At 52.4% G+C, this 24,807-nt stretch overlaps 1 protein-coding gene across 6 annotated transcripts; it reads right to left on the reverse strand.

The window, feature by feature from the left end:
* Positions 1-1,681: 1,681 nt before the first annotated feature.
* Positions 1,682-13,543, reverse strand: ZNF598 (zinc finger protein 598). 6 transcript variants are annotated; one of them, XM_014466280.2, is made up of 12 exons: positions 13,288-13,543; positions 8,007-8,119; positions 7,124-7,253; positions 6,526-6,737; positions 6,200-6,417; positions 5,561-5,678; positions 4,773-4,960; positions 4,551-4,635; positions 3,664-4,442; positions 2,991-3,135; positions 2,736-2,886; positions 1,682-2,636 (listed from the first exon to the last, which is right to left on the reverse strand). In XM_014466280.2, the coding sequence occupies exons 1-12, from the start codon at positions 13,504-13,506 to the stop codon at positions 2,283-2,285; spliced, it is 2,712 nt and encodes a 903-aa protein (XP_014321766.2). In that variant the 5' UTR covers positions 13,507-13,543; the 3' UTR covers positions 1,682-2,282. The 6 variants fall into 6 exon arrangements, with proteins under 6 accessions (XP_014321766.2, XP_023620207.1, XP_014321767.2 ...); XM_023764439.1 differs by having other exon boundaries at positions 1,684-2,636; positions 4,884-4,960; positions 5,570-5,678; XM_014466281.2 differs by having other exon boundaries at positions 1,684-2,636; positions 5,570-5,678.
* Positions 13,544-24,807: the final 11,264 nt, after the last annotated feature.

The following is a 24,807-nucleotide window of genomic DNA, read 5'->3' on the forward strand; positions in this document are numbered from 1 at the left end:
CGTGACCTTCTGGTTCATAGGTCGATGCTCAACCACCAAGCCACACCAGCTAGGCAGTCTTGTTTACTTTTGAGCCTATTTTTATGTCAGGTTTTCATTTCTAAGATTTTTAATTAGTTAGTTACCTCCTGGTTAAGTGAAGCAGTTAAGATCCATCTCTGGAGCTGGAATGCTGGCTTTGCCACATTCAAGCTTGGTCATCTTAGGCGAGTCTCTTAATTTGTCTGTTCCCCTCTATAAAAGGATAATAGTTCCCATCACATAGGGTGGGGTGATAACATGTGTAAATACATGTTAATACTTGTAAAGAGCCCAAAGCAGTGCTTTTCACATAGCCAGAATTAAAGTGTCACCTAGTATGCCCTAACCGGTTTGGCTCAGTGGATAGAGCATCGGCCTGCGGACTGAAGGGTCCCAGGTTCGATTCTGGTCAAGGGCATGTACCTTGGTTGCGGTCACGTCCCCTGTAGGGGGTGTGCAGGAGGCAGCTGATCGATGTTTCTCTCTCATCGATGTTTCTACCTCTCTATCCCTCTCCCTTCCTCTCTGTAAAAACTCAATAAAAAATATATTTTTTTAAATAAATAAATAAAGTGTCACCTAGTATTCTTATAGGTTTTGCTTAAGAATAGGTATTTTTGCCCTAGCTGGTTTGGCTCAGTGGATAGAGCGTTGGCCTGCAGACTGAAGGGTTCTGGGTTCAATTCCAGTCAAGGGCACATGCCTGGATTGCAGGCTTCATCCCCAGTAGGGAGCATGCAGGAGGCAGCCGATCAGTGATTATCTCTCATCGTTGATGTTTCTATCTCTCTTACTCTCTGAAATTAATAAAAATATATTTTTAAAAAAGAATAGGTATTTTCAATATTGTTAACATGATATCCAGTTTCCACATTGCTCTTCTGTGGGGTTGGTTGTACTCAGGTCTGCAACGAGGGCACTAGGAGACGCTTGTGTGTGGTGGGAAGTGGTGGCCTCTGATGCATGGCCCTCACCTAGAAACACTGTTCGTCCCAGCCCTGGGCGGACAAGCAGTACCATCCACGTCCTCAGCTCCAGGCAGGCTCTGGCCTGGCTCCTCTGCAGGCCTCTGACTTGGGCCTTTGTACTGTTGGTGCCCGCTTCTGCTTTTAGAAAGGCATCTCCATTTTTTCTCACTTAAAGACATTTCCTTTGCCTTATTGGAATGTGTTTAGATCTTTTCCCTTTCTATATGTGTTTGGGACAGAAAAGGGAGATTTCAGTACGTGTCTGGTCCCCATCCAAAATATCACAAATTACTTTCTCACAGTATTTCAGTTGTGCCCCTCCCCCATTTCTAAATTGTTCTTGAAGTTCACCTTTAGTAGCTCTTTTACCCTGTGTTTTTTTCCCACCCATCTTTGCATGTAAACCCAGTGTCTGTGTGCCTCTCACGTTCTGGAAGTATAGGTTTACTGGGTGCAAAGTGCAGTTGTCAAGCATGTCATGGCTGTGTCTATTCCTGGAAGGTTTGGGCAGTGCTCGGCCTCCAGAAATGCGGCCTCCTGTTGGCTTCTGCTTCCTGTAAGGAAAGCGCAGCTGCCCAGCTCTCCCCACAGACCTTCTTCTTCTGGCTGACCCCCTGAGCTGTCACATGTACACCCAGAGTTCCCCTCACTACTGAGTGACCTCAGAAGGCAGAGAAGCTCAGAATGCCAGCTATGTGCATTATTGCAAAATAAATTTATTTAAAGATAAACTGTTTTATAAAAGGTCAGAAGCAATTTGAGATCCCAGATTCAGCTTCTCGTAGAAAGATTTAACTTCAAGTAGCACAATTTTGTGTCTGCTTTTAATCCTGAACACTCCTGAATCATGAAAGAGCCAACTGTTTACACAACACACTCAATGTTTTACTCCTGCACCAGTGGACCCACAGCTTCAGGCTTGGGGGCCAAAGTGCTGCCGCCCTCAGGCTCAGGAGGTCCCAGATTGGGCCACTGTGGCCACTGCCTCTGACAACATGGACAAGTCCCGGCATCCTGGCCCTTTCTTCCCCTGGCACCTTCTAAAATCATGAGATATAAACCAAGACTGGCCCACCACTGAGGCAGGGGTATCTGCCCAGCTCCCAGCAGGAAACCTGCCTAACTGTGTGGATGTGAAGTGGGCTGTCCTTGTGACCCCTGGTGGGCCGGCCAACCAAAGGGCCTGAGCAGGTGGCCTCAACAGGGCCTTCCCTGGCTGCCTGTCAGCCCAGGAGGAAGAGCAGGGACAAAGGAGGCTCATGGTTGTGGCCACTCCGGCCCCCAAAGCGGGAGCTATGTGAGGGTCCTGGCAACAGCTTGCAGGGAGGGGAAGTCGTCATCCCGGGCAGTGTGCAGAGCCTGGTGGCTGCGCAAATCACCATTTGCGAGTACCTGCTGGCAGGTGGGGCACACACAGCAGTCCAGGTCTGCCTGCTGGGTGCTGGCTTGCCATGCATTCTTCTTATTCTTCTTGGCCTTGGTGCCAGGCAGCCTCTCCTGGCCTCGAAAGTCCGTGTGTGCAGACAGCAGCTCCTGCTGCTTGGCTGTGTCGGGCAGGAGCACCAGCAGCTCATTGAAGATCTTCTGAAAGTTCTCCCCAAGCAGGTCCCGACAGCTCTTATAATACTGGGCTGCGGAGATCACGCCCTGCCACCGAGAGCCAGACCCAGTCACCCCTGGCCCAGGCCTAGGCCCCAGGTGGCAGGCTGTACTCCCACCCCCGCCGCCTCCCTCCACCAGCCTGACCTGTCGAAATTCTCCTGAGTGACTTTTGAATTCGCTGAAGCGGGCTTCGTCACTCTGCAGAAAGTCCTTGATGGACTGGATGAGCTGCAGGTTCCTCTCCCGGAAGTTCTCGGGGACAAGGTAGGCCCGGGGTGCTGGTGTCAGCCTGGGTCTGGAGGTCAGGAGATAGAGGCTTCAGTCTTTGGGGTGGCTGAAAGTGAGGGCACTCTCCCCTGGCCCCTAAGGGCAGGAGGCCAGGCAGCCTGCCACACTTACGCTTTTGTGGTGGTGGTAGTGCTGGGGACGCCGGCTGGGTGGGGGCTGGGCAGGCCGGAGAAGCCAGGGGGTGGCTTGCTGACTTGCACTAGACCTGGCGGAGGTGGGGGTGGAGTGCCCTTTAGGAGCACCACAGTGCTGAAGCCTGCGGGGTGGCACACCAAGACCCAGATAATGACCCTCAGTGGCCAGGAACTGCCAGGCCTTGTTCCTCGCATCCCACAGGCTGCCCAGCTCACCCAGGTCAGGCTCCCATCCACAGACCACACCTCCCCTGAAGAGCAGGCTCAGAGCCTGATGATGCCCAGAGCCAGCACACATGGTGCGCTGCCTTGTAGCAAATGCTGGCCTAAGTTAACTCATTTGCCCCTGTCTTGAGAGGGTGCCAGGATTGCTCAATTTTACATGGAGAAAAGGGACACAGAGGTTAAATGGCGGACCAGTGTCACGCTCATCACAGATGAAGCATCTGCATCCCGAGTTACACTGTGCTTCCAAGACAGCTGAAAACCTCTGCACAGGCTTACCTCTTCCCGCCTGTGTCTACCTGTACAATGTAACCTCGGGCTGGGGGGGGAGGGGGGGGGGCGGTCAGCAGGGGGCTCCAGTCTGACTCTACTACCCCAACCCCTTCCCAGACATTCAGAGGCAGGCCTGAGCCAGGTGCACCTACCTGGGGGAGGGGGCATCCTAGGCAGGCAGGGACCGCCAAGCGCTGGAAAGTCTTCCTGGGGCGTGGGGCAGGGGAGGGGGCCCAGGGGCCGTGGGAGCCCCGGGGGTTCCTTGGGGACACTCCAAGCGGGGGCTGGCCCCTCTGTGTGTCCATTGACGATGACAGCGACTGGCCCCTCAGCTCTGCCCTTAGGGGCCCGGGAGGCTTGCTCAGCCGCAGGGGGCCCATCCTTTTCAGGGGGCAGTGACAGGGGTGATGTGGCACCCAGCTTCTCGGAGCCCACCTTCTTCTTCTTGCCGACTTTGGTGAAGGTCTGGGTGGAGGCCAGCGCTAGCAGGGAGGAGACGGCAACCGTGGTGGGCACGCTCCGCAGCTCCTGGGTGGTGAGGCCAGTGCGGCTATCCTCCTCTTCCTCCTCCTCTGGGGGGGGCGGCCCACCCTTTTTGTTGCCCTTACCCCCTTTCCCAGCCTTCCTGGGGGGTTGACTGCCCCCACCAGCAGCCTGGGCCCCTGGGGTGGGTTGCACCACCTTCTTGCTGCCACTGCTATTCCAGGCAGAGATAAGGCTGGTGGGGGCTGGGCTGGGTTTGGAGGTGGAGGACACCAGGGCAGGGAAGTCGTCCTCCTGGAAGGTGCTCCTGCCCCTGGTAGGAACAGGGTACACCAGAGCCAGCCCCACAGGGCCCGGGGCTGTTGCCGTGGAGCAGGAGGAAGAAGTAGAGGTGCAGAGACTGGGGAAATCTTCATCCTTGAGCTTCGAAGTGGAGGGCGGAAGGGTGCTGAACCCAGGGAGGAGAGAGGGGTCAGCGGCCTGCCAGGCCGTGGACTGCCCCGTACCCACCCTCCATGAGATCCACACTTTTGCCCCAGTTCACGTGCATGTGTACCTCAGATGTGTAGCCCCTGCTGCTGAGGTGTTGGCTGGGAAGGCCTCTTGGCTTACAGGACCGTTTGTCGAGGCTTCCTTGGGGCCTACAAGACACAAAAGGACTCTATGTCAGGGCTGACCAATATTGAGGGAGCAGGAGCAGGCCCTCTGGGGTGACCAAGGAGCTTCCCAGGTGGCTCCCAGGCACAGGCAGAGCTGCCTGCAGGCAGGGCCAGCTCACCTGGGCCTTCACCCTGAGTCCGTAGCAGGCGCCGGGACCCTCGGGGCTCCTCAGCTCCCCACATCCCTGCCTCCTCCTTCTTGAGCCTGCTGCCCTCCTCCCGGTCCTCACTCTTGTGTATCTCCTGCTGCTGCTGCGTGGCCACCGAGGCCCTGATGGCAGCTGCCACTTCTCGGTCCTCTTCTTCCCTGAGATGGGGAGGCCTTCAGACGGGGCAAGGCCCTGGACTACAGCGATGTCAGGGCAAGGGGCTCGGGAGGGGCCTTGTCCTTAGGAAGCCTGGTCACCAGGAGGTGTGCCAGGATGTAAACCTAAGGCCAGCAGAGTGGGTGCAGGTCCACCCTCCCTTGCCACAAGAGGGAGCTGTGGAGCAGCAGTTTTTCCCTCAGCCTTAGGCTGTGGCTACAGGCAGCACCTGGGCTCAGTGCTCTGGGATAGCATTTGGGGTCCCCAGATGGATCCTGCAGGGCATCCAGGGCAGCCCCCCAGCCTGAGCATGTGCCTGCGGCACTGGTGTTTCACAGCACAGCTGCAGTGAACCTCCAAGTGACACAGGCACCTCACACCCACCCAACCTGCAGGTCCTGGTGTCTGGCTGGAACTAGAGGGAAAAAGAGAAAACATCTGCTCGCTGAAGACAATGAGCAGATCCTATTACCATGTCCAGGACACCAGATGCCAAAAGGCCAGAGTCCTCTGACTCTCGTGCCTGTTCCAGCCCAGCTGTGGGCCACTGCCACCGCAGCAGTAGTGCCAGTAGAATGTCAGCAGCATGCAAATCCTCCCACCTCTTGTACCTCCAGCTTCCTCGGCGGCTCTGCTGGGCTCCACGGCCACTGGCCCGGCCTGCTCGGCCCTGGCGGTTGTACCTGTCCACCTCCTCATAGTCCTCGCCACTGACGGTCCCTATGGCCAGCACATAGCTTGTCACGGGCCCAGGCCAGGCTGATGCTAGTGCTCTGGCTTGTATAGCAGAGGCTTCCCTGCCCCCACAGCATGTGAGCTCAAGGGACAAGCTCAGACACCTCAAGGGTTCCACACCAGCCCCAGGCTTCTATGGCCTGGGTACCATGTCAGAGCAAGAAGTGGGCTTGCAGAAGGGTCCGGGCCTGCCAGCTGCACAGCCTCAGGACAGGACCCACACACCGCAGGTGCTCAACAATCTTCCAACCCGGGGAGCATCCCAGGGACCCCAGAATAGCAGACCCAAGATGCTGGGGGAAATCGCCAGGAAAAAGAGCTCCCTGTAGTCATAGCGTGCTCAGAGAAGCAGGCTCGACCGGTATCCCTTGTCCCCACTGACACATGAAAGGTTGAAGCAGGACTGGGTCTGAGGCCTCCAGAGCAGGAAAATGTGAACCCTGCCTTGGGAACACCAGGCTGGAGCCCTGGGGAGCCCTGCTTGGCAGAGGGGAGGCCCTGCTCACCTTCGTTCCGGCGGGAGTGTCGGGGCGTGTAGCTGAACTGCAGGTCTATCTGGCGGTTCTGGCGGGCCTCAGCGCGGCTCCGGCTGTGGCAGGCTGTCTTGTGGGCCTTGAGGTCGATCTCGGTGCGGAACGCATGGGTGAACTGCTCGGTACTGCAGCGGCCCTCCTCACACAGGAAGTGCTTCTCCCGGAAGTGCTCACGCAGATAAGCATAGTCGCTGACAGAGTGTCAGCAGGAGCCCTGTCAGCCCCACCACCCAACCAGCGGCCTCTGCCCAGCTTGCTCCGGGTGTCCTAGGGACCACCCCATGCTGTCCCGCTCCCACCTGTAGTAGTCTTGGGCTCCATCTGAGTCACAGAAGTGGCAGAAGTAGTGGTCTCGACGCAGGTGCTTTAGCAGCTCATCGTTGTCTAGGTAGCGCTCATCGCAGAACTTACAGAGCGGGTGCCCACGGTGCGATGTGTCATCGGGGTCTCCCTGCATGCGGTGCCGCGCCAGGTCCTTGCGCGAGTACCACTTGCGCTCATATGTAAAGATCTGCAAGGAATGGGGCTAGGTACAGGGTGCAGGCTCCCAGGCCTCCCAGCTCTTCCCACAGCCCAACTATGGAGAGGTGCCAGCTCTGCCCCAGTGACCAGGAGCCTGGTGGGCCTACATAGTCATTGGGAGCCCTTCCCTGCCTGGGCTGTGTGCAGCCTGAGCTCACACAGGAAGTGCTCTGTGAGGCAAGAGAACTGGGAGGATGCTGGGGACTCCAGAGTCCGGCCTGTCCAGAGTCAGAGACAGCAACCAGCCTCTCACAGCTGTTTGGCTAAGCCCTGCCATACCACCCCCCTGCAGAGCCTGGCCACCATCTACCTCTGGCTGGGGCCCTCCCTGTGTCCCTGAGAGCCCCAGATGGGGACTGTGAGGGGAGGGCGCACCTTGAGGTGTTTGAGGCACAGCTTGCAGCAGAAGAGTTCATGCTGCTTCCTCATGTGCTGCTCCAGGTCCCCGAAGAGGCCGAAAGGTGGCAGCTCAGGGCACCTTGGGCACTCATGCTGCAGCAGCTGCCTAGGAGACACCAAGAGCCCCCCGCCCGCCACAGACTCTCAGTGCTGCCATCTGGCGCAAGCACTGCCACCTCCTCACAGCCCCTCGCTCCATGCCTCTGCAGATGCCCTGGAGCAGGAGCCAGAACAGGCACTCCCACCCGTGCCCTCCATGGCTCTGACCTTTGAGCCAGATGGTGCTGGGCATGGGGTCAGAAACTGCTCCCTGCCAGGGCCCACGTCAAGCAAGGCCTCAAGATGGGATTAGATCTATGATCCAGGAGAATAACCCCTGTGTCAGGGGAACAAGATAAGCCCATACAGGGGCTGGGGTCAGAAGCCCAGGTTCTAGCCAAGCCAGGGGCTGCCCCTCACCTGGAAGACTAGGACTACCCCACGACAACCATATCCCTTTGTTGGGTTTTCCCGCCATGGGCCAAGAGCCTGACTTGCAGGAGCTCTTGTGCACCTTGAAAGGCTCCAGAAAGCAGGCGCTGGGTGCTATGCCAGGAGCACTTTCCCTGATTTCACCTCCTGCCCCCATCTGTACCCACCTAAGGAGGGGTGTTGTGTCTCCAGTTACAAGAGAGGAAACGGAGGACAGGAACCCAGCCACGTGGCCCTTGACATCCATGCTGCACCAAGTGTCCTCACCCTACTGAGGGTTTTGGGGAGCACAGGAGGTGACGGAGATGTGCCCATGCCTGCCATAAAGTGCCCCTCAGATGCAGACTGGCCAGACCCTAGGAGCCCAAATTGATGCTTCCTTTCTCACCTGTACAAGGCATACACTTTCCCATCAGCAAAGTAGATGTCATACTTCTTCTCATGCTGTAGCTGGTCGATGCGGATAGTGGCAAAGGCAGGAAGCTTCTTGCCGAAGACCACCTGGAACCGAAAGTGAGAGGGCCTCGTGAGCAAGGCAGTGGACAGCCACTGGAGGATGCAATCAGGCTGAGAAGAAAGAAAGAGCACTCAAGGCTCCCCTGGGAAGCCAGAGGCAGGCCCCTCTCCTCACCTGCAGTTCATGAACTTGGGGTTGCTGGAACAGAAACGAAATGCCCAGCCTCGCCACCAGGAGGCGACTGGCTCCCCACTCATTCACGACCAAGCCTACACCTGGACAGAGGGTGGACCCCCAGGTAGGGACCAACCGTCCAGGCAAACCAGGATTTAATCACACAGGGGTTGAGCACAGGACAGTTTTCATGGGAAGAGACAGAGCCCAAAAGCAGGTAAGGAAATAAATGCTGCCAGGCCAGATGGGTCAGGTGACTGTGTGTCAGGGCCCGGCCACCCTGTGTCCACTCATGATGTTTCCATGATGCCACAGGAGAGGAGAAGGGCTCCTCCGTGGGACTCAGTCATGGCCCAGGCTATTCTTGCCCAGCTTCCTACTTGTTAACTGGGCTGTCTGTAGGAGCCAAAGGGACAAGCTGGTATGCACAGGGCTGGATGCGGAAACCTACCAGCTCAGCAGCTCCTCAGGGGTCTCGCAATGCTCACTCTTGGATAAAACCTGCTGGGCCTGCTCTGTCCTTCCAGACCCCTGTCCCAGTGTCAGACCTCCCTTATCCTCCAGCCCCCCTTTCTCTGGCCCCTACTTCCCTCCCTTGGGTCAGGACGCCAGCCTGTCTCCTCTCCATGCCCCTTCCTGCTCCACCACTGTCCTCCCAGCCTGGAGCTGATTGCTGGCCTCAGTTCTGAGTCCTCACCAACACAATGGGGATGGAGGGATCTTCACACTAAGAAAGGTCATGGCAAAGTCATCCCTTTATGTTTAGGCTCAGCCAGGGAGGATGGCTGGGACCAGAATGGCCATGAACCTGGGAAAGTACAGGACTGGCTAGGGAGAGCAGGTGCTCACTCTGTCCCCCAGCAGCAGGGTAGTTAAAACTGGTTCCTTGGGTAAGGATCCCGGGAGCTCAGCCTCTACCTCTGAGGACATGCTGGAGAGTAGGGGTGGGAGGAGGAGGCTGACACCCAAGTCTTCCCCCTACTCTGCCCCAACAAGAGCTCAAAGGGGGTGTTATGGCCCAGCCGCACCCATTCTGAGGAGTGTGGGGTTGAGCAGGGCCCCACAGGCTTTCTTCCCCTGGCCCTCATGTGTGGCAAGGCCAGGCACTGCCCTCTGCCACATACTGAGCTAGAGTGGAGCCTCGTCCCAGCAGAGCTCCCATGTACTCGGGGGGCGGGGAGAGTTGCGGCTCTAACACCAAAGGGTTACCCTCCACACCTCTCCCCAGCTTATCCTCAGGCCTGGACCTTGAGCTGGGGTCTTCTCAGGGATCTGCCCTCCTACGGCAAGCCCATGCCCAGCCCTGCCTTCTGAGTCCTCCCGAGGGTACCTTTCCAGCCCAGACCCAGTGTCTGAAGGCCCAGGGCTGAGAGCCAGGCAGGATGCTGCTGGAGGAGCTATCCGCCAAATGAGGTGCCGCAGCTAGGCTGAGGCAACACAGGCTGCAGATTTAGGAGCCCCAGCATCTGCCTGCAAGGTGGCCAGGCAAGCAGCCTGCAAGAGAATCCTTGAGGCTGCCAAGAAATACCCAAGCACAACAGACTTAGCAGAGGAAAGACTCCTTCCCCAGAAAAGACAAGTGCTGGATGCCCATGATACCACCTCCCTGCTCCAGCATCCTCTTTTCAGCGGTCATCTCCTGTGGGTGGTGTCTCCTTGGGCTGCAGGCACCTTGCCATGGACAGAGGCAAGGTGCAGGTTTCAAGACCAATCACCAGGCTACTTGGGTAGGTGCCTGTCCCTCCTGAGTACTCTGGTGGGACAGGCCAGGCTGGGCACATTTGAGCCAGGCCAGAAGGGAGACACTAGGTTGGCTCAGGAAGGGAATGGAGCCATAGGAAAAGGCTTGGGAAAGGAAAGTGACTGTGGGCATGGCTGGGGTTTGATGAGAATGAAGGTGGCAGGTTTGGAGTGGGGAAATGCTAATTACCCCTCCCAGACAAACTGTGAGACTGGACTCTTCCCCACCCCCAAGGCCTGCACCAGCAGACGAGAGTACGGCAGTGCAGCCTGGTATGGCTAATATCCTGGTCCCCAGCAGAGGCTGAGCAAGTGGCAAGATTGAATGGTGGACAAAGACAAGGGCATGGTGGCCTAGCCAGGGATGGGCAGGAATTCACCAGGGATCCAACAAATGTAGCCCAAGACCTACCCACTCTGGTGATCACCTGATGGAAGCGGGTCATGGGTCCAAGGACAAAGGCCAGACCAGGTCTGGACACTTGAGGATGGGCCACCTTGGGCAGCCCCTGGGTATGCGAAGCAGTAATTGACCAAGGAGGAAAGTGCACCCCTGGGGGGCCCAGGATGGCCAGGCTAGTCCCTGAGAGGAAGGGGGAGATGGGGGTGACAGAGCTCACACTGGAGCACTCCACAGGGATGAGACTGGGACCTTGCTGCTCCCACTCCCAGTATGCAGTGAGCACTTAGTAAGAGTGAGTCACGAGAGGAAAGGTGCTGCCAGTAGTGACCACTAGCAAGAGTGAGCCAGATGGTGAGGGGTGGGCAGTAACAATGGCCTTGAGCAAGGGTGAAAATATAGTATGGGCCCTGGGGATTGTCCCACCTGGAGAGTACAGGCACCAGAGGAGCCCAGATGATGACAATCTTAGAGGAGGTCCAGGACCAAGGTGTGAGGAGGAGGCACCAAAAACCGAAAAGTATGACCTGAGTCGGCAGAACCTGCCTTTAGCCACCCCCTGCCTGCCTGTGAAATGGGGGTGGGGCTGCATTAGGTGGCCTACAGGGCCCCTCCCACTTTGCAGAGCAGTCCCATCAAGTCTCTCTGACATCACTGGGGACCAGGGCAAGGTGGAGAGCAATGCAAGAATCATCTTTTGGAAGAAGTTACCTTGAGAAAGATGCCATCAGGGGGACTTGACATCAGTTTCAACCTGTATGCACTCAGACTCCACCCTGAGCACCTGCCAGCAACCTAGACTGATCTGGCTCCTCGCCTGACCAGCAGCTGCAGGGCTATGATGAGACCAGCAGTGCCCAGGACCATGGTCTCCCCATAGGCCGGCACAGGGAAACACTGTCAAGGTGCAGGAATTCACCAGCAAATAGAGCTGGCCTGTTTCACATGGCATCTTGGCACACTTTCCTCCCAGCTGTTTTCAAAGAGTTAGTCCCATCAGGGAGGGCAGAGCTGAGGCAGGTTCCCGGGCTGGGGGTTGCTGTGGGATTCCCAAGTTGGTATGGGACACAGGAATTCAGAGGACATTGTAGAGCTCAACAAGGGAACAGGAAGGGTTAGGGCAAAGTTGCAAGTTCAAGAGTGGGAGTGCCTTGGCCGGTGTGGCTCAGTTGGTTGAGCATCATCTGGTGCACCGAGGGGTCACCGGTTCAATCCCTGGTCAGGGTGCGTACAGGAGTCAACCAATCCATGTTTCTCTTTCTCCCCCCCTCCTTTACTCTTTCTCTAAAAATCAACTTTTGAAATATTGTAAGAAAAGAGTGGGAGTGAAGCAGGATGGAGAGGAGCATCATCTCCCCAAACTTCCCGGGACACCCTCCTGCTGCTGAGCAATTTGGGGCAGGCCTGCGAAGGTTAGGGCCACCCAGGGCCATCTGATGCCAAACCACACCCCAGCTGGACCCTGCTGACTGCTCATGTCAACACCCCCTTGCCACAAAGCACTTGGGGAGGGCATGGATCCCACAGGAGAGACCAGATGTTGGCTACAGCAGACAAACGTAAGTATCAGCTCACTTCTGATGAGACCAGCAGTGCCAGGACCATGGTCTCCTCAGCACCATCTTTCCTGGATGGAAGCTACAGATGTCCTGGGAGACCTAGCCATTGAAGAGTTTCATCATGCCGGGCAAGACTGGCTGGCAAGGCAGGCTCTGGCAAAGCTGGGAGGTGCCCTCTGAGTAAGCCCATAGTCTCCCCGACTGTGCCCGCACCCCACATCTCTCCCAGGCCCAGGTCCATCTCTGTCCACCCTGTTACAGACTGACAGCATCCCCAAGTGTCTTTTTCTGATAGGGCACAAAGTAAGTGCCCACAGAGCATGAATTACAGAACCCACGGGGCTCCTTTAACATAAATGACTACTTTAAAAAAGAAAAAGAACACCTATCCCCCAACAGTGTCGTTCCCGCCTCACTTCCAGGGAGAGAAAGTCAGATTCCCTGGCAGATGTCACCAGCCCAAGCTTTCCATGAACAAACCTGGGGAATTTCACAACGCTGGACGCAAACAGATCTCAAAGTGCAGCAAACCATGGGAGCCACAGCGAGGTGCTCCCAGCCAGCAGCTGGCATTGCGGGGAGGGAGGGGGAAGCTCCCTGACGCCCTCTGACCCTTCCAGGGCTTCCCGGGTCAGGACAGACTCAGAAACTCCCTCCCTCACTGGAGAGCTGAATGAGCCCCTGGACCCACTGGCAAGAAGGAAAACTTCATGCCCCTTTTATCTCCGCCCATCAAGCACCCTGAGGAGACTTCAATGGTCTTCCCCTCTGGTGGGCAGGTCTGAGTGCCAACTCCACCCAATGGATGGATAATGCCAGTCTCGGTACCGTGGGGTGGGCTGGGCCAGGAACACAGCCAGGCTGGAAAAGCCACGTTTGACCCTGTGTTTCCAAAACAGATTGCCTCTGGAGGTGCCCACTTGCCCGGCCTCCTCCACCAGAATGGAGGCTCCTGAGGAATAAACTCCAACAGACGAGCAGGTGGAGTTCTTACTCTGACCACACTCATGTCTATGGCCCGACAAGAATTCCCGGGGTACGGAGGGCAAGTCCCCAGGCTCTGTCCCCAAAGGGACCACTCCCTCTTCAACCCAACTCTGCCACCTTCGGCGTCCGGCCCCGGACGCCCCACAGCAGGCCGCACGGTCAGGACACTGCCCCGGGGGGACCGCCAGGCCTCTCTTTTGGAAACAGGCGCCATCAGGCCGGCGGGCGGACAGCAGGAAGGAAAGTCTCCTTCCGGATGCCGTCTGCCCGCCGCCCGGGTGCCGCCCCGCTCGGCCGCGCCCCCGTGACCGCCCCGGCGCCCCGAACGCGCGGTCCGGCGGCCGCGACGCACCTGGCGCAGCTCCTCGCGGCACACGGCACAGTATCGCTGTTCGCACAGCACCCGCATCTTGGTGGAGCAGCGGTAGCACACCGGGTGGTCGCAGCGGCCCAGCGCCGTGGCCTCCAGATCCCCGCAGCACAGCACGCAGCTCCCGCCGCCCCGTTCGGGCGCCGCCGTCGCCGTCTCCAGGGCCGCGCGCCGACTGTCGGCGTCTGCCCCCGCCGCCATGGTAAGGGCTCCGGCCCCCTCCCGGCCGGCGCGGCGCCGCCAGTCTCCTGGCGGGCCCGCCCCTTCCGGGGGGACGTCAGCGCCCCGCCCAACAACGGCCCAGCCCGGCGGAAGTGCAGGAGCGATTTCCGCCCCAGAGAAGCGCCGGTTGGAGTAGCACGTTTGACGTCGACTGCTCTGGCGCCAGCGAACATCGCGGAGGTCTCCGCTCATCTCTCCCCAGACCCTTTTCTTCGGCCGCCCTCCCCAGGGGCTCACCCAGGGGCTCCATTCAATAAGGTTGCCAGTGTCAACATTTGTGATAGAGACCTCAACTAGACAGAATTGAGAGGCCTGAAGGGGGCGCGCTCACACCCCACATCGGGGGAGGCCTACCGGAAGAACTCTAGCGTTACAACAGAGCTCTATGGTCGTGTCAGCCCCGCCCCTTAACTTCCTGTGCCCTCTGTAAAGCACTTTCTCCATCCTTTTTCGGCCGAAAATGCACGTGGCTCACCAAGTCTGTAAGTTCTGAGCTGCAGTCCTTCCTTTTTCCTGAATAAATCCTTTCTGGTGATGAAATGCCTAGTCGACTTTTTTTTTTACCGACGAATTTTGGGGGCTCTCGGGATCCAGAGAAGAGACCCCGATTGCTTCGGCCTGAGGGGCAAACAGGTGCTGGCGCCCGTAGAGCTGTCTTGAGTTCACTGTCTCCTTTCTAATTCAGGAGCTGGAAAGGGTAAGTCTTCTCTCGGAACTCTACTTCCGCTTCTTGTTCTGGAGCTTTTCAAGCTTTATTCTGGAACTGTTTTGAGTCTTTTGTTTCGCTTAAAGGTCTCGTTTGTTCGTGAGCTAGTTTGGTACTCTGGCCAGACTCCCTAGGGCCTAGGGGGAATCAGAGTGCTTTTAGGGGCTGCACTGTTTGTTATTCAGCCTTGGATTGTGTGTTCCCAGAACAAACTGTCTCCACTAAAGAATTTGCTTTAAAAAAAAAAAAAAAGCCTTGGGCCAGGACTCTCTGTGATCAAGCTGTTCTGAAGTGAGATTGGCTGCAGGTTGCTTGAGCTGTTTAGAAAAGCCTCTGAAAATAGGGTGACAGTTACCTAAATATTTGCGGAACGCCCTTCCTACAGGCACTCCGCCTGAAATTATTATGTTTGAAAGTCTCAGTGACTCTTTATGTACATATTTAACTAAATGGGCTTGTCTAGCTAAAAGTACAAAAGTAATTAAGAGTATCAGTGGCGCCCAGCTGTTGTGGTTCTGTGGTTGAGCATCACCCATACACCAAAAGGTCATAGGTTGGATTCCCGGTCAGGGAATATGCCCGGGATGCGGGCTCATCGCCAGTAGGGGGCGTGCAAGAGGCAGCCCATCGATGTTTCTATCTCTCCTCTCCATTCCTCTCTAAAAAAATAAAAATCAATAGACTCATTTTTTTTTTTTTAAAGAGTATCAGTGGCCATTTTGGGGAATCTTTGAGACTCTCAAACTTTTCTTTAAAACAATTGGACAATCCATGCGCTAAAACTGGCAAAGATAAATAAAATGCTATTTTGAAACTTCAAACGTTACCAAGAATCTGAAATTGCCGCATTGTGCAATAAAGTTTGAGAATTAACTGAAGATACTGAACTTCCAAAGAGAGAGGACATGGCTTCCTCGCCTCCAGCATTTTCTTGTCCTTTACCCCCCACCCCCCCACCCCAACTCCTTTGCCTCAGGCTCTTCTTCTCCATATCCTCCTCTGAGGCCATCTGGCCTTCCACTATCAGCTTCTTTGCCTGCAACTCTACCTCTGTTGCCTTTCTTCTCTGAATTTCAAGTTCAGCCCTCTGAGGATCCTAATAGACCTCAAGCTTCATATGTTCCTTGGACTAAAGCTGAATTATGAGCCTTAGAGAATTTCCTAAAGCAACTGAGGACCCTCAAACATCTGTTGAAGAGTTTGACAGTTACTCAAACCTACCAGCCTGGGTTTTCCAATTTATAATCAGCTAGTTCATTTGCTAGTCGTCAAGGACCAGTCTCAGCATTGGATGAGACTGGCCTGCAACCCAGGCATGTGCCCTGACCAGGAGTCAAATCTGCAACCTTTTGGGTGCAGGGACAACGCCCAACCAACTGAGACACACCAGCTACAGCAAGACTGCTAAGAATTTTTATTTTCAGCTTCGGCAAATGAAGGCCCCTCTACAAAAACAAAAGCCTCCTAGATTCTTCTGTTACTGCCAAGAGCCGGGACATTGTAAAAGAGATTGTTGCAAATTTGGGCGCTTCAGGTGCCTCCAGCCTTCCCAAAGTCTTCCTAATCACCGGTGATGTGGCTCTGAGAACTACTAGGTGTTCTTCCCAATCCTCCCTCTTAATCGGCTTGGAGAAACTTTCTCCAGATTGGCCATGAATCATTGTCCTAAGCTCAACCCACTGCTGTAAAGCAGCCCTGCTTCAGAGTAATAAAGCAGTCCTAATTGTGGGATTTTTTTTTAATTTGCATATTACCTCTTTATTATATAGGATTACCTTTGGTTTATACTCAAGGTTTGCTTTTTTTGTCTCTAATTGTGGGATTTTAAACCTCAATAGGTTTCTAAATCTATTCTTTTTGTTTATGCCCTTTAAGAGATACACTTTTTAAAAAATATATTTTTAAAATTGCTTTTTAGAGAGACAGAGAGAAACGTTTATGCAAGAGGGAAACATTGATCAGCTGTTTCCTGCACACACACACAAACTGAGGATTGAGCCCTCAACCCTGGCATGTGCCCTGACTAGGAATCAGACTAACAATCCTTCAGTGCACAGGATGACCCCAACCAACTGAGCCACACTGGCCAGGGCATCCTTCTTTGTACCTCTGTTTGTTTTAAAGCAGTTTTCTTTGGATTTTTTTTCCCCCCAGAGAGAAGCATCAATTTATTGTTCCACCCATTTATGCATACATTGGTTGATTGTCTGCCCTTTCCGAGGATTGAAACCGCAACCTTAGTGCATCAGGACGATGCTCCAACCAACTGAGATACCTGGCCAGGTCCCTATTCATTTATTAAGCTGAGACTTCCTAGGGAAGGGACCTGCCAGAATTTCTTTCTCCTGAAAGGGGAAAATCATTCTAGAATTTGACAGTAGCTGTCAAAATAGTTAATCAGGTGAACTGATTGACTCTTCAGCATCTTTTATTTGTTCCACTTCTGACCATACTGTACCTGAATCTAGGAACCCTGATGATTTGTCCCTATTGGACTAGCTGCCATCCTCTTTTTTTTTTTTGGTCATCTTTATGGGTAAAGTTTTCAATTGATATTGGCAGAATCCATATCTATTAAGATTCAAATAGATTGCTCAAACCCCCTTTCCAAATTAATTCCCCATAAGTAATGAAGCCCATAATCTATCTATTAATAATAATAAAAGCATAATATGCTAATTAGACCAGACAGCCAGATGACCTTCTGGACAAAACCAAGGCTGCGAGGGCCAAGCCCCTTGCATGAATTTTATGCATCGGGCCTCTAGTATATATATAAACGGCTAATATGCAAAGTGTGCCCTTGGGAGTTCGACTGCTCGCTATGATGTGCACTGACCACCACTGGGCAGCGCAGGGCAAAGGAAGGCCCTGGCCGGCAGCAGGAAATCCCTGATCCACCCTGATCACCAGCCAGGCCTAGGGATCCTACCTGGGTACAAATTTCGTGCACCGGGCCTCTAGTAGATTATAAGACTCAGGGCTTCTGCCCAGTCGGCATGTCTCAGTGGTTGAGTGTCAACCTATGAACTAGGACGGGGGTGGGCAACCCCTGGCATGCGTACCAAACAGGGCACGCCAGTAACTTGCTGGCACACGAAACCCTCTCTTATAATCTTCCATTTACAATTTTTTTCTTAATATCAACTTTTTTATTTTTCAGATAAATTCAGTGTAGGTGCATCTTAGATAAATAAATAATTTTACATAACAAGTTATCTTAAAGACCATAGACATGGATTGACGAGAGAGGGAAAGAGCAGTTTCTATGCCTCTGCCTTAACTCTCCCTGCCTTCCTAGATCCGACCAGTGTTTTGGTTTCATCCACATACGCTTGTGAATTTTGTTCTCAGTGATGAATTTTGTTAAGTCTCGTAATAGGAGTAGCCTGACGGATGAAAGTAGTAGCTTGCGCATATCTCTGAAGGTCACGAAATATAAACCTGATGTAAAATCTCTGTCATCAGTGATGCAGCAGCAAAAGTCCCACTGATAATATCAAACGGAGTCATGAAGTTTTCTGTTGGACTATCAGTGAACATGTATACATTAAAAAATAAATGTATTTTTCATCATCATATACTGTGTTTTTATTGCTCGAATGAATGTTATTATTTCTTCAAGGTTCTTCACATACGTACACCTTAAAGAGATATCAAGTAGGCGTAACGTTCTCAAAAAATTAGGGTTGGCACGCAGAAGAATTTTGAGTCAGAGATTTTGCTGGTTTTGGCACACACTCACAAAAAGGTTGCCCACCCCTGAACTAGGAGGTCACGGTTCAATTCCTGGTTGGGGCACATGCCCGGATTGTGGGCTCAATCCCCAGTGTTCCTCTCTGAAGTCAATAAAAATATTTTTTTTAAAAAAGTGACTCAGGGCCTCATTTTTCCTTGCATTAGTCCCAGCAACACTCCCATTTTACCTGTAAAGACCCAAGGCTGGTGTTTTGTTCAGGACCTCTAAGAGGTAAACAAAAATTGTTATCCCTCAACACCCTATATTTTTTATTGATTTTTTTTTTTTTTAGAGAGAGGAAGAAAGAGGGATAGACAGATAGAAACATCTTTTTTCTTTTTAATATATTTTTATTGATTTCAGAGAGGGCAAGGGATAGAAATATCAGTTGTGAGAGAATCATTGATCAGCTGCCTCCTGCACACCCCTTACTGGGGACCCAGCCTGCAACCCCAGCATGTGCCCTGACTGGGAATCGAACCAGTGACCTCTTGGTTCATGGGTTGATGCTCAACCACTGAGCAACACTGGCAGCACCCTATTGTTTCTAATCCCCATACACCACCAACATCCATCCTATTGGAAGTAAATTCTTTTTTAAAAAATATATTTTTATTGATTTCAGAGAGGGAGAGAGAGATAGAAGCATCAGTGATGAGAGAGAATCTTTGATCGGCTGCCTCCTGCACGCCCCCAACCGAGGACCGAGCCCGCAACCCGGGCACCTGGAATCAAACCCAGGACCCTTCAGTCCTCAAGCTGACACTATCCACTTAGCCAGACTGGCTAGGGTGGAAGTCAATTCTTGACAGCAATTTATTTATGCCGTGCATTTTTAAAATTCCACCTGATGAAGCTAGCCAGTGCCTTTCTTGCTCTCACTTGGAAAGGAAAACAATTTACCTGGACAGTAATGCCTCTGGTTTTACTAAAAGCCCTTCTTTTTTTTTTTTTTTTTTTATATTGATTTTTTACAGAGAGGAAGGGAGAGAGATAGAGAGTTAGAAACATCGATGAGAGAGAAACATCGATCAGCTGCCTCCTGCACATCACCCACTGGGGATGTGCCCACAACCCAGGTACATGCCCTTGACCAGAATCGAACCTGGGACCTTTCAGTCCGCAGGTCGATGCTCTATCCCCTGAGCCAAACCGGTTTCGGCTAAAAGCCCTTCTTTTTCTCACAAATCCTGAAGGCTGACTTGGATGACATAACTTTCCCTAAAGATTCTACCTTGTTTCAGGACGTGGATGATTTACTTTGCTCTTCCTCCCAGGTCTCGCAGGAAGACAGCATACGCCTGTTAGAACGTATGTCCCTTTTGCCCTTAAAGGGACATAACTTCTCTAAATGAAAATTACAATTTGTCCAAACTCAGATTTGCTCTTGGGACATCTGATACCAGAATAAGGACTACCCTGGGCCCAGATAGGCTTCATGGTGTCCTAGGTTTCCCAGGGCCCAAAACTAAGCATCAGTTGCAAGGTTTTCTTGGGCTACTCAGCTATAGTTGAAACTGGATCCCAAATCTCTTAGGACAAAACCTCTGTAAGTTTTACCAAAGAATGACAGTCCTGACCTAATTTTATGGGAAGAACAAGACGACATGGCCTTTAAAGCCTTAAAGGAGAGTTTAATGAACCCACCAGCTCTTGGGCACCCAAATGATCAGATTCCCCTTTTACTCTTTGTACATGTTAAGGAAGGGAATGCCCTTGGAGTGCTCACCCAGAAACATGGGGATCACCATAGACCCCTAGGATGCTATGGGCAGCGATTGGACCCTGTGGTTCAGGGACAGTACCCCTCTTAGAGCCATTACTGCCCTTTTGGTTAAAATCACAGAGGAAATTGTGGGATCCCCTTTAACCACCTTCGTACCCCATGCAGTAGAGGCTCTCCTAGATTCTCGTTACACTCAGCATTTTTCAGTAAGTTGCCTTACATAACTTTCACGTAAGGACTTGAGTCCAGCCACTCTCCTCCAGTCCTGGTGAAGCTCCTGTGGCCGCGTGGCACTGATGGATCACCGCCTGAGTCCTGGTGAGGATCGACGACAGGCTCCTCTGGGTAACGCTGACTTCTCATGGTTTACAGACAGCTTATATTTCAAGAATGAAACTTGTAAGCCCTGCACTGGATAAGCTAAACCTCCTTTGAAATCATGAAGGCAACATTTTAACCGAGGCTACTTCACAGCAGGCTGAATTCCACTGCAAATAAAATTAGAAGTGGCCCTATGTTCGGGAACCATTGGATGTTATACTTCAGTGACGGCGAACCTTTTGAGCTCGGCATGTCAGCATTTTGAAAAACCCTAACTTAACTCTGGTGCCGTGTCACGTATAGAAATTTCTTTATATTTGCAACCATAGTAAAACAAAGATTTATATTTTTGATATTTATTATATATTTAAATGCCATTTAACAAAGAAAAATCAACCCAAAAAATGAGTTCGCGTGTCACCTCTGGCACGCGTGTCATAGGTTCGCCGTCACTGTTATACTTCTACCTGCTGCGTTAGCTATTAAGAGCCCGGGGCACTCTAAACTGGATTCTCTGTAAGTTAAAGGAAATCCCCTTGCGGACACTTCCTCAAGGGATGTGGCCCTTAAGGGAACCAGCAGTAGTCAAACTTCTGTCATGGTCCAAAGGGATATTTCCACAGCTGGAACTTAGGAAAACTGGCTAGAGACGCCCAACAGTTGGCTCCAGTAAAAGAAAAACAAAATTGGAAATCCAACAATCGTTGGTTTGATAAAACGAGAAAGCTCTGGTTTGGACTCAGTTCTACTGGAGACTCTAAAATTTCCACTCCTGACTATTATACATGCATTAAACCATTGGTCCGTTGACAAAGTGGTAGCATTTATGAATCACTGTTGGTGGGGAAATATTAATAAGGCCATGAAAGCATCTACCTTTTCCCACCTGTCCACAGTATGACCCTGGAAAGCCTGTTCACACTGCTCCTGGACATCTTAAATTGCCTACGGGACCATTCAAGGTTTGGCAGATTCAGCTTCCTCTCTCATGTTTTAGTCATGATCAGTATGTTTTCTCACTAAAGTGAAGCTTTCCCTTCTAGACAAGCTACTGCCGCTCCGACTAAAGTTCTCGTGGAGGAAACAGGGCAGGTGAGCACCTCCAGAAGCAAGAGGCAATCTGGTTGAAAGCACACTTGGCCAGCTGTATTCCTGCCCCTACCTCAACCCCGCCCCTGTACTGAGACTGGCATTTTTCATCTATTGATGCCCTCCCAGAGGGGAAGGTAGAACCATTGAAGTCTCCTCGGGGTGCTTGGGTGGATGGAGAACTCCATGAAATTTTTCTTCTTGCCAGTTCCCACTGGAGGGCTCATTCAGCTCTCCAGTGGGGGGGAGGGGGGAGTGGTTCTGAGTCTGTCCTGACTGGGAAGTCCTGGAAGGGTCAGAGGGCGTCAGGGAGCTTCCCCTCCCTCCCCGAAACGCCAGCTGCTGGCTGGGAGCACCTCGCTGTGGCTCCCATGGTTTGCTGCACTTTGAGATCTGTTTGCGTCCAGCGTTGTGACATTTCCCAGGTTTGTTCATGGAAAGCTTGGGCTGGTGACATCTGCCAGGGAACCTGACTTTCTCTTCCTGGAAGTGAGGCAGGAACGACACTGTTGGGGGGATAGGTTTCTTCTTTTTTCTTTTACTATATCTTACTGATTTTTTACAGAGAGGAAGGGAGAGGGATAGAGAGTCAGAAACATCGATGAGAGAGAAACATCGATCAGCTGCCTCCTGCACACTCCCTACTGGAGTTGTGCCCACAACCAAGGTACATGCCCTTGACCGGAATCGAACCTGGGACCCTTGAGTCCGCAGGCTGACGCTCTAGCCACTGAGCCAAACTGGTTAGGGCCTTTTTTCTTTTTTAAAGTAGTCATTTATGTTAAAGGAGCCACGTGGGTTCTGTAATTCATGCTCTGTGGGCACCTACTTTGTGCCCTATCAGAAAAAGACACTTGGGGATGCTGTCAGTCTGTAACGGGGTGGACAGATATGGACCTGGGCCTGGGAGAGATGTGGGGTGCGGGCACAGTCGGGGAGACTATGGGCTTACTCAGAGGGCACCTCCCAGCTTTGCCAGAGCCTGCCCTGCCAGCCAGTCTTGAGTAGCATGATGAAACCAAGTTTCCCAGCACACCTGTAGCTTCCTTCCAAGAAGGAAGGCACTGCAGAACCTGGGAGGCTAAGAAGATTGTGCAAGCAACCTGCCCAGGACAGTGGTTAGGCCAGTTAATCACGTTAAGGATTGGCAAAAGGGCCCCGGTCCCTAGCCTTGACCCTCACTACGGGACTTAAAGTCTTTTACACAAAAGTGGGTAAAATGGTCGGAATGGAAAAGAGAAGTTTCTAGGTACTCCTTGATAATGGTATACCCATGAACTGTGGCACCAAAGCCTGTTGCTGAATCTGACTCAATGAGATCGAGAGAACATGAAAATCTAATGATCGGTAGATTGTGAAAGCTGGAATATTTAAATAAGCTTTATGTAAAGAAGTTGTTCATCAGCCTATGAACCAGGAGGTCATGGTTCAATTCCCAGTCAGGGTATATGCCCAGGTTGTGGGTTTGATCCCCAGTGCAGCGTGCAGGAGGCAGCCGATCAGTGATTCTCTCTCATCATTGATGGGAGTGGATATTGTGTCCTACTGGGGCGCACTTCCCCTACCTACTATTGTAAAACCAAGACCAGTTGGTAAGTCCCAATAGGGCCTACAGTTAGAAATGTGAGGGTTGATGGAATTCAGGTAAAAGTTAGGAGAACTGGCCACTATGATCAAAGAAGGTAAAAACAGATGAGTTCAATTGAGCAGGCTTTATGTGAAGTCGTGTCTCTTACCTGATTGTGTTACGGGGTGGACATTGTATCTAACTGGGGAACATTTCCCTACCTCGTCTTGTAAAACAGGCTTGTAAATGCGTCCTTCTGGCCACATTAATTGGACATGCTGAATGGAGACCTGTGTGATTGCCTGAGCCCACACAGGATGGAATAGAAGCTGGAGCAGCTTCTCTGTGCAATCGCCCATGTGGCGTGTGGGCTGGGGCTTGGCAGCACTTCATGAGCACTTCCTATTGATGGCTTCTGGGACATTGGACAAGAGAATTTTCATTTGTGGAGCATTTTCTACTTTGCTATCAGACATAAACTGAAGCTACTCATGCCTGAAGGACATAAAGTGATCTTGAAACCTGAAATACCCACCATGTCTTGGGTGATGACAGAAAAATGCTCTAATAGGTATTGCAGGGCCCAGAAGAGTAAGATAATGAAATGGAATTGACTTACACAAGACCATGCTGCCTGGCGGTAGCAAGGAGATAGAAGGAGGAAGTGTCCTTTCCCCTAGGACTGACTTAGGAACTGTGAGGAGCTGCTAGCTTCTATTGTCCCTTGGACAGTGCCCTATAAATAGCTCTTGGCTGAGCAACAAAGAGCTGCTTGGTTTGTGAACACCAGTTCCAAGGTAAACGGACAACATCCTGTTTGGAAGGCCACGACTCTGATCAAAGAAGGTAAAAAGAGATCAGTTCAATGGGCTGAATTGCTTGCTGTTTTTCCAGGAGTGACAGAAGAATTGAACAGCAGTAAAAGCTCCTTCCTTTGGGTTTTTACTCAGTCATGGGCAGTAGCCAATGGTCAGGCATGAGGGCCATGGACATCTGGCTTATTAAAGGGACGCCGGGCCCTAACCGGTTTGGCTCAGTGGATAGAGCTTCCGCCTGCGGACTGAGGGGTCCCAGGTTCGATTCTGGTCAAGGGCATGTGCCTTGGTTGCGGGCACATCCCCAGTGGGGGGTGTGCAGGAGGCAGCTGATCGATGTTTCTCTCTCATCGATGTTTCTAACTCTCTGTCCCTCTCCCTTCCTCTCTGTAAAAATCAATAAAATATATTTAAAAAAAAAAAAAAAAGGGACGCCGAAATCCCTGTGGGACTTTGAGGGGTACGTTAAAATAGGACAAGTTGATGCCCATCTGAAGAACCCCCTTCCAAGTTCGGAAGGCGATTGGCACCACCAAGTAGACCCTTCGGTGCGCTCAGTTGTGGCACCTGGGCCCATGACGTGAGTGGACCAGGGGGGCTGCGGCAATACGGAGATGGACCGAATCTAGACGTAGTCCTCTTGCACCCTGCAAGGCACAAGGACTGTTTCAACAAGGGACAGACTGCAAATGGCTCTGGGAAAGATTTCCTGGGGGAAGTGGGTTATATTGGGCCGATGCCAGCAGCACTTTGGGGCTATAAATGGGTCCTAACAGGAATAGACATTGAACTCCAGACTGGGCTTTGCATACCGAATGGCAGATACAAATGATGCACAAAATACTGTTCAAGGATAGGAACGGAAAGTACTGTGCTTGTTTGTACCACCAGGTTACATTTCTTGGAACCAAGGAACACCCTTTACAGCCAGTACTGAATGTCCCGCAATAGGCAGAGAGGTGTCCTCCTTAGTCCGAGTTTGATAGAGGATTTAAATGGGCAGTTCAAACACTGGTTATCTAAAACGGCAGGAATAAAGACAAGAAGGGCTGGCTTATATGCCTTCTCCAGTGTGTGCTCACACTCAGTCTGAGGGGGGCTTACTGTTCTGGGGAAGGGATGGGGGGTGCTGGTGTGGCTAATGTTCTTGCCCACATTACTGTAGCTTTTTCCCCTACCTGGCAGTGGTCCCAGGACCAGGGGTACAACTGCGGGTGCTGGAAGCAGGGAGGATTATTAAGCAAGAAACTGTTGACTACTGTTAAAGCCTTTATGCCAGAATTCCTAAGGGCCTGAGGGGATAGGTTGTGCCTTCAC

This window comes from Myotis lucifugus, unplaced genomic scaffold (assembly GCF_000147115.1).
Source record: "Myotis lucifugus unplaced genomic scaffold, Myoluc2.0 scaffold_332, whole genome shotgun sequence".
Classification (NCBI taxonomy): domain Eukaryota; kingdom Metazoa; phylum Chordata; class Mammalia; order Chiroptera; family Vespertilionidae; genus Myotis; species Myotis lucifugus.